General features: G+C 37.4%; 1 protein-coding gene across 6 annotated transcripts in view; it reads left to right on the forward strand.

Annotated features, from left to right (window-relative positions):
* LOC108246367 (collagen alpha-1(XIV) chain) overlaps nt 1-15,382 on the forward strand; it is a 142,477-nt gene that overhangs the window by 93,560 nt on the left and 33,535 nt on the right. For all 6 annotated transcript variants that reach the window (XM_017433865.3, XM_017433866.3, XM_017433869.3 and 3 more), the window contains 12 exons: nt 1,700-1,839; nt 2,746-2,869; nt 4,676-4,819; nt 5,034-5,198; nt 5,314-5,352; nt 6,048-6,186; nt 6,440-6,582; nt 6,747-6,856; nt 10,864-11,022; nt 12,234-12,311; nt 12,693-12,779; nt 13,035-13,088. In XM_017433865.3, coding sequence (XP_017289354.1) covers nt 1,700-1,839; nt 2,746-2,869; nt 4,676-4,819; nt 5,034-5,198; nt 5,314-5,352; nt 6,048-6,186; nt 6,440-6,582; nt 6,747-6,856; nt 10,864-11,022; nt 12,234-12,311; nt 12,693-12,779; nt 13,035-13,088 — 1,382 coding nt within the window. The remainder of the gene's footprint in view (nt 1-1,699; nt 1,840-2,745; nt 2,870-4,675; nt 4,820-5,033; nt 5,199-5,313; nt 5,353-6,047; nt 6,187-6,439; nt 6,583-6,746; nt 6,857-10,863; nt 11,023-12,233; nt 12,312-12,692; nt 12,780-13,034; nt 13,089-15,382) is intronic.

Genomic DNA, 15,382 nt, shown 5'->3' on the forward strand with positions numbered 1-15,382 from the left:
CAGCTTCCTGAAAGGATCCACCCCCACCCCACAGGTTTTAAATCAAATGTGAAGAACTCTTAATAACCTCTGGTTAGACGACCCGAGGGTCAAAGTTCAAGAGGTTCTTGACTGTGCAAAGCTCCGATGTCCAACATCAAGATTTTAAAATGAACTCTAAAAGTAAGAGCTGATGGATAATAAAGATCCTTATCTGCATGTTGCTCATGTTCTCCTCTGCTTTTAACATGTCCAACTTTGGCATTTACAAGCATTCATTAAGAGTTTTTGTTTTCCTTCAAAATGCAAATTAGCTGTTTTTATAAATGAGGGTCAAGCTACCAGATAACAGGCTTAATGAAATGCCACTACTCATCAACTTATGTTTGTTTCAAAAGACTTTCATATTAATTAACAAAATAAGGTAGGAATGATTAAACAAATTAAAAAACTGAACATTAAAGCTCTAAACATTTAACTTAATGGATGGGTTTATTAGTGAAGTATATTTAAAAGCCTTATGAGTTTAAATATAATTTATTTTTGAATGTCTCAGCAGTCAGCAGCCATTGGATAATCAACAAAAGCTGTCATTTTCTTATTTGACAGGATTTCATTCATGCTGCTGTAATAACGACATTACTGAATTGTTCTTTGTTCAGCATTCAGTATAGAATATCTACACACATAGCTTTTATAATTTTATTCATTATTCGATGTCTGTAAAACATTCCCAGATGAAGATAGCAAATTTAAGGAGGAACCTCATTGTTGACCATCTTAAATTACAACAGGGTGCTCTCTGAATGCAGAACAAACCCACAGAAAACCTCCCTGAACCTGAAGTGCTTTGATTAAGTTTCACAAAAGAGAGATTCTGTCCGAGGGGAATCCAAGCACAATCGGACCTGACCTGAATAAGCTAAAGCTTCATTAGTTCCCATCTAAAATGCATGGAGTCGAGCAGATTCTAACAGAGAGAGCACAAACACTGGCAGCTGCACGACTTATCAGTTAATTCAATCAGCTAACAAGCAGCTGTGGTGGGAAAGAGCAGCCATTTAATAATAATAATAAAAGGAAACAATTTATTTTGTGTTTCATTCACCCTGTCACTTATTGAACATTTTTACACACAGACCGGAGACATCAGAAGTTCAACTGGAATGTGACCAGATTATCTGAGAAGATAGTTTTAATCTCATTAAGATAAAACACAAGATCATCAAAACCATGAAGACTTCTTCTGTTTAATGTCTCGGTGCCAAAGAAAGACAATTAAATTTTGATTCAATCAGCTTTAGACTTTCAAATTTGGGGTTTTATTATTTTTACAGCACCTTTAAAGTCCATTCAAAACAGTTTTTTTTTTCCTTTCAGAATCAGACATGGTACTTTAAATCCCCTTAAATTTGATTTATAATTCATCTGTATCAATGTTGGTGTCTAAACGGTGTTTTTGATTATTTTTCACTATCATTATTCTTTGAAAATTAATAAGAATGATAAATATTGATCAATGTTTACTGAAATTGCAGCTTTTTTCTGCAGAGCTGTGATATGATGAACATTTTCCTGCTTAGGCCCATATCATGATAAAGTCCATATTTTGCTCATATGCAGCTTCATAATTACAAAAGTATGAACTCACTTTAATGAAAACCTATGGAAATATTAGCGTTGTCATGTTTTTCCTCCACTTTTTGTTTTTCCTGAGCAGTTTGTAAGGCAGCCAAAGCCGACCTGGTCTTCCTGGTTGATGGCTCCTGGAGCATCGGTGATGAGAACTTCCTGAAGATCATCCGTTTCCTGTACAGCACCGTCGGAGCTCTGGACCGGATCGGCCCAGACGGCACACAGGTAACTAGAGAAAAAGGGGCTCTTCATCCAAAACACAACGTTTTAAGCTTTTTAATTTGTTTTTAAAATTCTTGATCCTCGACTAAATCTCTCCTGACACTTCTCACACGGATAATTATCACCTCATTTAAAACAAAAATAAAAATCTAGGTGTAGATATGATTACAAATCTTCCTTTCTGTACAAGATAACCAAACTGCACCAGCAGGTGGGGATAACGCTGACATTAACAACACTTAGAAATCCAGTTTAGCAAATTAGCATGTCTGATGTGTCTAAACTCCTCTGGCAGTAGCTTTGGGACAGTGGCTTGTTTTTATTTGACGTTTTTAAACCATTTTTACGACAGTAATCTATCCAAAGCTTTGACACTAATGACAAAGAAGTGTCAGGACAAAGCTGCAGAGAAAAACAGCTTACAAGCACAACTGATTTTTGTGTTTTCTACTGCATGTCACTACAGCACAAACAGGAAAAAAGCAAATGCAAAAAGAGTTTAGTTTGTTCCATTTTTGTCTTGGTGTGGACCGGGCTTTGGTGTTAAGAGTTCCCCCACTCCTCTGCTTGAGTGACAGCTTATTGACAGTCAGGCGCAGTGCAGACGTGCCAAAAGAACTGAACAGAAAAAAGTACACAAGCTTTAAAGCAGTATTGTTTTTAGAAATATGCTACAAACTGCACTTGGCCTGGGGAACATTAGTATTTTATTTGTGTTTAGTGCAGTGGCAGCTCATCGTGTACTCTATAGCAGGAGAAATGGAGTAATGAAGGAGCTCTTCATCAGCAATTTATTTTGGCAGCAATGGCTGCATTTTAGCCTTTTTACATTATATTACATTGAAATACAAATTTTCTTCCTATAATGCTTGGATTTATCTGAAACTAATAGTTATTTTGCTTTGAAAGGTGGCCATTGCCCAGTTCAGTGACGACGCCCGGACTGAGTTCAAGCTGAACTCGTACAGCAACAAGGAGCGGCTGCTGGAAGCCATCAACAAGATTACCTACAAGGGAGGAAACACAAAGACAGGTTGGTGCTGCATGCACGCAGCAGGTAGGCTGTCCTGTGATGTATGCCACAAAAACAAATGTGTACAGCTGCTGTGACGGAGGCAGAAAGGATCCAAACTTTTCAACAGAGAAACATTTTTAAAAAAGCTTACACGTACACGTGTTTGACAAATGCGCCGCCTGATGTAGACACATTTTCGCTCCCGGCATTTTAAATACATTCACAGTACTTTCTGAGCCCTCGCAGATATAAAGTTAATTCAGTTATTATGTCAGACATTTTCTCACCTGTTTGTTTGTTTTAATGTATTCGTGAAATCTATATGGTCTGAATGTGTGTACCATAAGAGCACAGAGGTGTGTAGGTAATAAAAAAAACAAGTCTTTGGAGAAGCAGCTGGAATTATAGTCATTAATCAGTGTTTACAAAGCAGCACAATCAGTTTCTCCTCCTGAGATGAGTTTGCAGAGGACAGATTTGTTAAAGCGTCACTTCTGGGGAGGAATTGTCCCTCTGCCCGTGTCACAGTGTACAGACCGGATCTTCGATTTTTATCAAGAAGCCACAGCTCGGGGACTTATTGTGCTTTCACTGTGAGCGCTGCAGAGGCAGGCCGGTTTCCAGACGGTCCCAAAGGTCAGAGGAATATTTGATGAGTGGATTTGTTTGACAGCGTGGTGTCATCTCATTCTGTTGTTGAAATATTAAAGATGATGACACTGTCTCCTCTCTGTTGACAGCAAATGTATTAGATTATGACCAAGACTGAAAGAAGCATTTTTTTGTCACAATAAAAACCTCAACGCCCACATATTATTAAACAGAAAACAATATATTTTGCTTTTAATTTAATTATCACTTGAATTACTTTTGTAACATGATATTTTTAAGCAGCCATAAAGTGCAGTGCTGTGAGGTGTTTACTTCTTTACGTAAATTTAATGTCTTCAGTGTTGTCTTTTCTCTTGATCCAGCCCTCAAGCACAGTGTCTTTGTGTTTCTGAGCCTGTTATCAGATTAGAAACTGGTCCCTTGACTCCTGCACAAACACTTCTATCTGCTCCTGACAGCTTGGATGGACAGAACACAAAAAATTCCCCACTGGGCCACTTTGATGCAGCTCTTTTTGATTTTTATTTACATCAAGGTGTCAGGCATCAAACATCATCGCCTGTCAACGTCCTAAATGTTCCACTTTTAAATCAAATTATCCAGCAGGAAACCTGCAATTAAGCTGCCAATAACAGCCTTATTCTTTAAGTAAACTTCTGCAGCGACTCATTGCATGTTCTGCGTCAGGTTTTCCAGTAAAGAAAAAGTCAGCAGCAGCATCCGGATCTCCAAAGGCTGCTGCAAAAAATACTGGAGACATAGCAATTTCAACGGCGCCAAATTAAAATCCTACAGCCTCGGGGCAACACTGGCACGTGGGGAAGGTTCATCTTCTGGCAAAAAAAGGAATCCTTTGAGGCAGTGATGTGTTTATTTACAGTCATCCATAATCTGCAATCCTCTATTAGCCATGGAAGTTATTTAAATGTGTGATGCAAATTTTACTGTCTGATCTAATTTTACGATTTCTAAAATAATTCACAAAACATCTACCTGAAAATAAAATTTGTCTTTGTGTTTCTACAAATAAACAACAAATAACTCAGCTATTCTTGTTGTTTACTCCTATAAACTCAAAGTATGTGTGTGTTTAACTTCTAAGAACCTTATATTGTGTAAATATATGTAAATTAAAATGGACAGAAATCCTAACATATCGCTGTTTTCTGATTTGTTGTTGGGTTTGATTGATGGTTCCATCTGTTCCATCAGGTCGAGCCATTCAGCATGTGAAGGAAAACATCTTCACAGCTGAGGGAGGTGTCAGGAGGGGAATCCCCAACGTCCTCGTGGTTCTTACCGATGGTCGATCCCAGGATGACGTCAATAAAGTTTCCAAAGAGATGCAGATGGAAGGTCAGAATTCTGGTGTTTGTGGCTTATACCAGAAAATTATAATGTGAATTTAGGAAAAAAGGTCAATTTTTTTAGATGTTTTTTTCACTGTTATCAGATTTTCTACATTTCATCTGCATTTGAAACCTCCAGAACTAAACCCAAGAAACCTCCGACATGATTTTCTTGCAGGAACCATAGTTGTTGATTCTGCTTTCTGTATTTTCCTGTAAAGGTTACATCGTGTTTGCCATCGGTTTCGCCGATGCCGACTACGGGGAGTTGGTGAGCATTGCCAGCAAGCCAAGCGACAGACATGTCTTCTTTGTGGACGACCTGGACGCCTTCCAGAGGATCGAGGAGAAGCTGGTGACCTTTGTGTGCGAGGCTGCGACTGCCAGTGAGTGACTGTCAGAATAAAGCTTCAGCTCTTTCAGGATAAAATTACTGTAGATGTAAAACACTAATGTGTATTTTTTAGTTGCGGTGTTAAAACATCTTTTTGTCTTCACCAGCTTGTCCGTCAATACCAATGAGTGGCAGTACGACTCCAGGTCTGAGCTTGTTTCTTTACTCCAATTCTTTTAGAATGTGTTTAGATATTTCTGAATATAAGAAAGCATGAAGCAATCTGAAGGAAAAACTCATATATAAACAGTTTCATACTTTTTATGCACAGTTTCCCACAGATATTATGAGGGCATGAAGAATTTTGCAGCATATTTGGATCTCTGTGTCCTCATCTTTGGGACCTTTAATCAGACCGAATGCATATTTGGCATCTATTTATGCTGCTTATTGTCATGTAATCTCGCTGCAGCATAGATATCAAAGCAAAATAACCTACTTTGTTACACAAATGAGTTCAGCAACATTAGTTTGTGTGCGAGTCCTCTGTTGTCTAGTTTCATAAATAGGGTTATAAAGGCATGCCTCGGAATCAAATAACAAAATCAACAAGCTGTGCTGCTTTAAACAGCCTCTTTAAAATACAGGGGACCTGTTTGGCACATTATGTTTTGTATAATGTTGTTAGTATTGCATGCTCACATAAACTCTGACAGAACTAAAATGAAGTTAGAAGATGAGACAGACTTTCAGTTCAAGTCTAACATTACAATTGGATTAACAGTTGGTTTCTCACATTTAAAATGAACTAAACTGTCAACAATAAATATCACCTCTCGTTGTTGTTTGGATGGTTTTACAGAATGTTAACGAGGCGTGCCCTCCCACCATCTGTCTTCAGGTTTCCGTATGATGGAGCTGTTTGGGCTCGTTGACAATCGATACAACAGCATCTCCGGTGTTTCCATGGTTCCTGGCACTTTTAATACTTTCCCCTGTTTCCATCTGCACAGCGATGCTCTGCTGGCTCAGCCAACCAGGTATACCGATTGATTTTCTTTTTTAAAAACTACGTATGCACCATTGCTACTTTATATTTCCTTGCTGACAGAGTCAGAGGCCTCACAGATGAGAGAAGTTTGTAGAAGTGAGCTAAAAGGGCAGCTAATGGCTTCTGGGAAGGAAAAAGATCAGCTTTGATATGTTTAGCTGAGAACACATGACTCACTCTAAAATCACTGACAAGGGTTCACAAAGTTTACCTGGATCTTTTGTTCCCCTTCTGACTGATAGGTTCATCCATCCTGAGGGACTTCCCTCTGACTACACCATCACTCTGCTGTTCAGACTGCTGCCCGATACTCCAGAGGAGCCCTTTGCACTCTGGGAGATCCGCAACAAGGACAACGATCCGCTGACTGGAGTCATCCTGGACAGTAAGTGTGGAAACAAGCAATGTCACTCTTGTGTTTCTACATATTTTCTGTAATTACAAACCAATTTAGAGAGAAAAATTGTATGCATTTGATTATTTTATATATATATATTTTGTGTTTTCAGTTGCATTTTCTTGACTTGTAGTTTTTGTGTCTTCCTGCAGATGGGGGAAAAACACTGACGTTCTTCAACAATGATTACAAGGGAGACTTTCAGACAGTCACCTTTGAAGAGCCAGAAATCAAAAAGCTCTTCTTTGGCAGCTTCCATAAGGTCAGAATCACACCAGACCTTTTTGGTTTGACTCTTTAACTCTTCTTGTATTGACTTATAGGTGTTCTGTCAGACTCTAATAAATATTCATTTGTACATGAATATGAAAAAGTTGAGCAGGATGCTGGGGTGCATACATAATGTAGATTTTACATAACCTTTTTACTTTTAACCCTTAAAATGAAAATTACAGAGACTCATGACCCTGAGTATTGCTGCTTGAAGTATACAAACATCTATAATAAGTTTATCAAAAAGCCTTGTTAACTTTTATATTCATTTTATTCATTTACAACTACCTTTTTTACCTCTGTTTTTTTAACAATAATGGCTAAATATGCAGTTGGAAATTAAATTATATTTATTTAGACTTCTGCAGAACATCTCAAGACCCCTTAGTTGGAGTTTTATGATCCACAATGGGTTTGCAACCCCAACTTTGAAACCGCTGGTCTAGAGTTTTTAGTAGAAGCACCATTTATACCTGTTAGCTTCAGTTTTTGTTCTTTGCTTTTATAAAAGTCGTTGCTTATGTAGCACAGCTGTGATTAAGTGTGAGAAAGTTCACTAATAAAAGCCTTTCTACAGCAAAGAGGTGCAGAGGGAGATGTTTAGTCATCAGTGCTGAGATGAAACAGACAAATGAAGGTGCATTTCTAAAGTTATTATGGAGATAAATAAAACATATGCTGCTGCAGTTTATTACAGTATTTATTCCTTCTATTCCCAGATGATAAGTGCAATATAAAGTAGTTGCAGACTGAAAAATGTGACACATTTTCTGTGACTCATAACCTGCGTTTTATTGACAGATGGACTGTCTGACCCACTGATTTAGTTGACAAACTGAAGGAGGACTCGCTTATGCTTTTATCGATCCATTTGGTCAACAGTGAATTAGCTCATTGATCTGTACCTTCTCTCTCTCTCGCTCTCTCTTCTGCTTTGTATTTATCTATTTTTATCCAAAGTCCTGTTGAGGTTTGAGTGCTCTCGGGCTCATGCCCCAAGCCTGAACCTGCTCGCCGTCACACTTTGTTATTGTCACGCATAAGTTCTGTGGGACCCGCTGGCTGATCTACAGTCATTTCTGTCTGCTCACTGTCAGCAGAGTTTATCCTGCTTACCTTTTCACTTTTTGTTCTGCTCGGTCTGTGTGTGAGTCTGAATGAAGTGGATCGGGTTTCATATTCCTAGAGGACCGGCAGCTTCTGATAAGTCAAAGTGACTCCTGTGAAGGTCTGCTCGATGTGGGATTAGGAGACATAACTCGTGAGATAATTGACTTAATCTCATACTTTTCTTACCTTAACATACCTTGAAGGACTCCTCTAAGTTACAGAAATTTACTTCTTCTCAAATGTAATTTTTTTTTACAGTTCCTGAAAAGGTGACTTTTAGAAATATTTAAGAGGGTGGAAATGTTCCTCAGCAAGCTGTATTCTCTGATAAGGTGGGATTTCCTTCATGCTCCACGCATTCAACAGGATTTCATGCAAGTTTCAGAAATTCTGCACTGCCAGTATGCGTATACATAAGTATGGATTTACCAACATCCACACACGTGGGCATACAGCAGATGCAGCAGAGGAGGTTTAAAGCACAGCCTTCCATCTGGAGTTTTGGCATTCTTCGAGCTTTCCAACTGTGTCCTCATTGGGAGAAAGGTTGCACCAAGCTCTTACAAGTTCAGAAAGTCGCATTCCGACTTGGCCATTATCCTTTGCAAAACAGCTTTGAGCCAACACAGAAAGAAAGCAGTAAATCATAAATATAAAATATATGTTTTTCACTTGTTTCACCCCAGTGGCCTTTTGAAGCACGTCCACACGTCTGCACTCCCCCACACAGAAGAAACAGGCTGCACAATTCAATTTCATGCAGAAACTATAGTTTTTAATCATCACACCTTTGTGCTGTCATCGGATGTTTACACTCTGCCTGCTGATAGGCTGCAGCTCCAAATGTCTCAACTTTTGCTTCTTCAGCTCTCATCATGCAGCACATTAGAGTCGTGGCTTTTGTTGTCGCTTTGATAAGTCTGTTTGTTTAAAAGCTGTATATTTATGGTAAAAAAGGCTTTTGATGCCTGTTTTCAATAGGCCCGGCTTCAGCTTACCCTTTCTGTTGAAAGGAGAAGCTGTTGCCTAGCAACATCTTATGCTGGAGATGGTAAAGGGACTGCTGTGTCAGAGTTGAGAGGATAATAATTACCATCCTCCAGCCAATCAGAGTTACCCACCTGTAAAATCGCCACTACTCCTTCAGAACAACATTTGTATATTACTTTTCTTCCCTTTAGCTTAAATGTTTTGTTCACAGGGCACCATGAAAATGACTCACAGGGCTGAAGTGTTTCAGGATTATAGTTGCTGTAATATAAAGACAATTTCTGTGGACTTTAACCATCAAAGGATCCTCACTAGAAAGACTTCTTCTTTCAAAAATGAAATCATAAACAAAAGAAAGATGCTTTTATCATTTATTTTTGCTCTAAGCTCTTACAAGAGCTTAAAAAAATCTAAGAGTGAAAATAAATATATAAGAATAAAAAGTGAAAAATATGTTCTATTGCAGCTTAATTGTTTTCATTCCAAACTATGAAATCAAACATAAAAAGTTATCTTTCACTTTATCCAACAATGCAGTTTGAAAGATTTTAACCTGGTAGTTTTGCAGATATATTGATATAAAATCCTGAGCTGCAGCATTCGGCTGAATCTGCCTAAAAACATTTGGAAGCTGGAGTCACGTGATCGACCTTCATCAGGCCGGTGGTCTGTGTTGGTCAGGGGTCTCCAACCTCTCTTTGCTCTCTTTGCAGCAGCTCTTTGAAGCTCTGACTAAAAATCACACAGAAATCAATATTTATATATTCATAACCATGATAGTAAAGGCTGGTTTTAGCAGTTTCTCTAATAAAATGATAGTAATAAACCAAGAAGAATAACAGATGGGCTGAATAGCTGAATTGCTTATAGCTTACAGAAATATGGCAAATCATTCTGCTAACAATAAGAATTAGAATTAAAGGCTTTTTTAATTAAAAACTTAATAAAAGTTGAAGTAATTGAAGGGCTCTGTCTTTATTACAAGACATTCAGTGAGTCCCAATGAAATGTTTAACACACTGCCCTCATTTTTAAGTTAACTCAAATAATTTATCAGAATTCACAGTGAGATATTTAATAATTTTCTACAATTACAGAGATGTGACTCCCATATGTCAGCTTAGTTCACTGTTGTAATTTATCACACATATTTTAAAGTATGATGAAGGAAGTTTGGGTTGTTGGTAACGTGTGTTTGACTCCAGTGAAGCAGAATCGTCCCCAGCAGCTCAGGGGTTAACGGTTCAGAGCCACTCAGCTCAGACTGAATGAGTTTCATTTGTGTCACAGTTCAGCACTTGTCTGTCAACGATGCAGAGAGCAATACCTTCATCTGTAACTATTAATAGAAGCACAACATGTTGGGATCATTTTTAGCTTCATTATCTCTCAATTTATGTCCTGAATCCAGATCCAGTGGAACTATAAACGTGTTCGGTTTTCTTAATGTAAGAACATTAATGGAAAGCCAGTTTTAGAACATTTCCTCTGGCAGAAACTAAGACTTTAATTTCATGTTAAAACGTTTATCCCTTTCAAATGCATGAAATAGGATGAGAAAATGAAGTGCAGCGGATTATCTGTGTCTCTTCTCTGAGCATCATCCCTTGGTGTGTTTTCAGGTTTTAAAGGGAATCTGTTGAAGGGGTTTGCAGCTTCACACAGGCAGAGGGAGCTGTTCTCCTGCAGCACGAAGGGCCTTTTAGCTGCCTCTGTTTTATGCAACATTTATACTTGATGCATTTTAATATATCAGAACAAAAGAAAAACTGATCAACAGTCAACAGGATTGAGAGTTATAACAAAGTATTTAAACACAAAGGCAGGGGTAAAAAAAAACAGCTTTAATGACATTAGAGTGATTTTGTTTGTTTGTTTTATATTTATTTTATGCAGCTTCACATTGCAATCAGCAAAACAAATGCCAAAGTGTTTATCGACTGCAAAATGGTGGCAGAGAAAAGCATCAACGCAGCGGGAAACATCACCACTGATGGAGTGGAAGTTCTGGGCCGGATGGTTCGCTCCAGAGCGAACAAGGACAGCTCTGCGCCGGTGAATAACACACACACACACACACACACACACACACACACACACACACACACACACACATTTATATGAACACACACTCAGGCACTATAGGGTCCACATTTCTGTCAGAAAAAAACTAAAATAGTAAATAAAAGCTGCAAAGATAAATTTGATTTGCAGTTTTCTGTGAGTGCGCCACCAAGTTTCAGTAAAGTTCTTCTAATAGATTTAAAAGAAATAAGAAGATAAATTACTGCTGGATTACCAACTTTAACTCAGTTTTAAGGGTCTTTAAACACCACATGAGCACAGAGTTCATGATTTGTCTCCTGTCTGTCGTCCTCACAGTCACCATCACCGTTCTTCTGATTGGCTTCTTCAGGCTGATAATCCCACGAATTATAGAATCTGATTATCTGCCATGGTAGTGGGTTCATTAATGTCATTTTTTAGTCATTTTGAGTGCTTACTTCACCATTTAAAGAAAAGTCTTTGACACTGACTTCTTTTTCAAATTTAGCCTTATTTTCATGATTATTTTTTTCTTCATCAGCCACTTTTCTGTGAGGCCCTGAGAATGAGCTGCCAAGAAAATGAATGTTGAATTAGAAAACAAACAGATGTGAGCCTAGACACCACTGAGAGGTCGATAATGCAGCTGCTGCTGTTTTAATTTTTATTCTTTACTGTTGATTGGATACTTATAAACATTATCAAGACAACTTCACAGATAAGCCACATAGACAATAAAAATAAAGTTAATTTTAGCAACCAGTGAAGGCTGAAAGACGGCTGATTTTTAAAAAATATTTACACAACAACACTAAAAGCTTTGAGTTTTTAGTTGTGTTTCAAACCTCTTATAAAGAAAAGATTGTAAATATATGACATTATTTTCTTCATAGCTATTAAGGTATAAACTAGGATCACAATAAGTTTAATCATTTAAAGAATGAAGTTTTCCAATTATCTTTAATTGGGAATTTTTATGTTTGAGAAACAGAATAAAAACAAAGTAATTTAAATTAAAATATGAAATATGTAATGTTGAATTTCACTACTTGTGATTTTTTTCCCTTGTTTTCCAAATAAATTAAAGCAAGAGTAAAGAGTCTGATGTGAAATGATCTGTACTTTCTTTGTTTATCACACACATCATGCATATTATTACAAATATTCATATTATGCTGTGTTTGTTTTTGTAACATTTCATTTCTTTCCTCATCCTGCAGTTCCAGCTGCAGAACTTTGACATCATCTGCAGCACTTCATGGGCCACCAGAGACAAGTGCTGTGAACTTCCTGGTCTGGTGAGGTCAAATCTTCTTGTCTCTTCATTTTACTCATTTGTCTGCACACAAAATGCATTGTCACAAATACGAATAGTTTAAAGCAAAAAAAAAAGCTGACCTGGTATGTTTAAAGCATTAATTTATGTGACAACTAAAGGTCCTCTGCTGAATCTCCACAGTTTTTGCAAACTTAGTTGTAAATGTAGATAACGTCTCAACAGTTAATTGATTTCAAAAATACTTTTAGTATAAGTTTATTGACATTAATGTGTTTTAGATTAACATTTAATTTCATCCCTTCACTTTTTCTTGTACTCCATCACATTTTATGCCATTTCTTTATCACATTGTTCTTCTTTTTGTTGTTGTTGTTGTCTGCATCTCGCCTCCATCATTCAGAGGAAGGAGGTAGACTGCCCGGCCTTGCCCAAAGCCTGCACCTGCACACAGGAGAGCAAAGGCCCCCCAGGTCCCCCTGGAGTACCAGTGAGCCCCACAAACACACAGAACCTGCCAGAACATTTCCTTAGGAGATTCCAGCAGTTACCCCTAACTTAAATGTTCACGTTTTGAGTCATGTCTGTTTTGATTTGACCCATTTTATTTGTTCTGTCTCAGCTATTTCCCAACTTTGTGCATTATAAAATCATCTATTATTCTGTTCAAAAAACAGAAAACATCCTTTAGTGTTAAAATGTACTGATCTTATGTGTCTAATGCCCGGGTTTTGTTTTCTAACAGGGAGGCCCTGGAATCAGAGGAGCCAGAGGCGACCGTGGAGAGCCAGGCCCAGTGGTAAGTCCTAGTTTATTTTGTTTGTTTGTTTTTTAGCCACTGCTGTGTGGATAAAAGATGAAGAAATCTGTTAAATTCTGTATCAAATCTAAAAATTGATGTAGATGCTGAATATTTTCCTCTTACCTGTAGTTACTTCTGTGTTGTTGTTGTTTTAGTGAGATTATAGTAGTTAATTTTGTTTATTTGAGTGAATTTTACTCCAAACAGTTGTGCCTCGATCACATATCACATCTTAAAGGCATTTTTTTGAGTGTCACTATCATTTTTAATTATTTATGCAGATGGCAGCTCAGCCACAAACGTTCCCATATGTTAAAGTTTAGTTTATATTATATTCTAAATGTTGTTTTAGATGTATTGTTTTAGGCATAAATTCTCTATTTCATATTTCGTATGAGAAACAAAAGATGCATAATCTCAAAGAAAAGTTTGATAACAAAATTAGACATTAGACAAAATGCTGGTTAATCTGATAAAACAAACAAAAAAATTATACTGTAAATCACAGTATAGAAAACATGATAGAGTTTCATGGAGTGTAGATAAACCCATAAGCAAGCATATACAAAGACAAAACTGACACATAAAACAAAACTTAACAAAACACAAATTGCACAAGTCCATGATTCAGCTTTAATAGAAATAAATATCTCAGATATTAAGACAAAAAACTACTTTCAGTGATAAGTATATGACAACTCTTTAGATTAGGCTAAACCTATTTGCACAAAAAAAATATATATAACATAGTTTTACTTAATTCAGAAGCCCTTTTTTTGTTGAACTTCTTGATTTATTTGAATATATTTCTAAACAAGCAAAAAATAGAAGACTATTTTACCAGGAACAAACAAAAGCCAAGGCCAGTTTTGTTACAATCACATTATCTAAGCAGACAGAAAAACCTGCTGCTTCGACTTTCATTTTACACAACACTAAACACACAGGACTTGCTTGAAACCAAACAGTGTAACAAGCTGGTTTTCAGTCTCACAACCATGGCTCTTCCAGAGTCTGCTCTTTTTTTTGGAACATTTTAAAGATCAGACTGGTACAAACGCTGACTTAAGGTCAGGTGTTATGGTCCTTGTAGGACATGCTGCCACGTCGATTAATCACATTCTTTTCTGTCCTCAACCGTAACTAAGTATGTGCTGTTTCACTTCCTTTATATTCAGAATTCAGTGCATAAAGGATGAAGTAAAAGGAAGTGATATGTCTCTATCTAACCTAGGTATTGCCCTTTTTATGAAATGGTATCAAGCTTCCTCACAGACCAGTAATAGAGAGCTTATCTTTGTCAGACTTTTTAAAAGTCTTTAATCCTCATTGATGCTTCTATTCCTCACTGTAAAATCTGTCAACATTGTGAGCCTTTGACCAGACTTCATCACCTGTGCCTTTCTGAGTCAGAAACAGAGAAGATAGAAGAAGTAAAACCAGAAAAGTGGCACAGTATTTCTGAGATCTGATAGTTTACACTTTTGAAAACTCAATATGGTAACAGATTGGGTCCGTATAAAACTGTGAAACAGTCATTTTGTTGTTTTACTCCTTGCAAATAAATATTGTTAAAAGTTGCAAAGCTATTGTTAGGGCTAGAGCCAATTCTCAGAGTTATGTTGATATGTGACAATACATGGTAAGGATAAGACAACTGTAAATGGCTAGGTTTACATACTCTACTGTGCACGGGTTGCAGTTCCCTTCATTGTGCATGACTGCCTCATGCAACATAACTGCTTAAGGAATAGTAAATGCACTTTATTCATATAAAGTCTTCTCCAGTCTTCCTGACAAGTCAGAGCATTGTTACACTACAAGTCACATTGACCCATTCACACACACACACACACACACACATCAGTTCATGGTTTGGGGGAAGCCTGGGGGTCAGTGCCTTGCTCAAGGACACTTCAGCACGAACCACCAACTCTCCAGTTGGCAGATGGCCGCTCCTTCTCCTGAGCCACAGCTGCTCCTGGAAATGTTGCTGCCTCACAATTCTCCACCCAATCAAAGTAACAGCATAAGGGCAATGTTACAAAGTTAATGTGAATCTATCAGGATAAGAAAAAGTTGTTAGTTGATCAGTTCAGTCAGAAAAGAAAAAAACTGAACAAAAAACATAACCTCATCTTATTTTACTCATCTCTAATGTGACTAAACCTGTGTGATTATCATCAACACTGTCTGCAGATTCATAAATATTCACCTCCCTTTCTTCCTTTCCCTCTCTGCCTTTTCCTTTTTTCAACTTAATCTTTTGACAAATCTGGTTTGAAGTAAAT

This window comes from Kryptolebias marmoratus, linkage group LG5, assembly GCF_001649575.2.
Source record: "Kryptolebias marmoratus isolate JLee-2015 linkage group LG5, ASM164957v2, whole genome shotgun sequence".
NCBI lineage: Eukaryota > Metazoa > Chordata > Actinopteri > Cyprinodontiformes > Rivulidae > Kryptolebias > Kryptolebias marmoratus.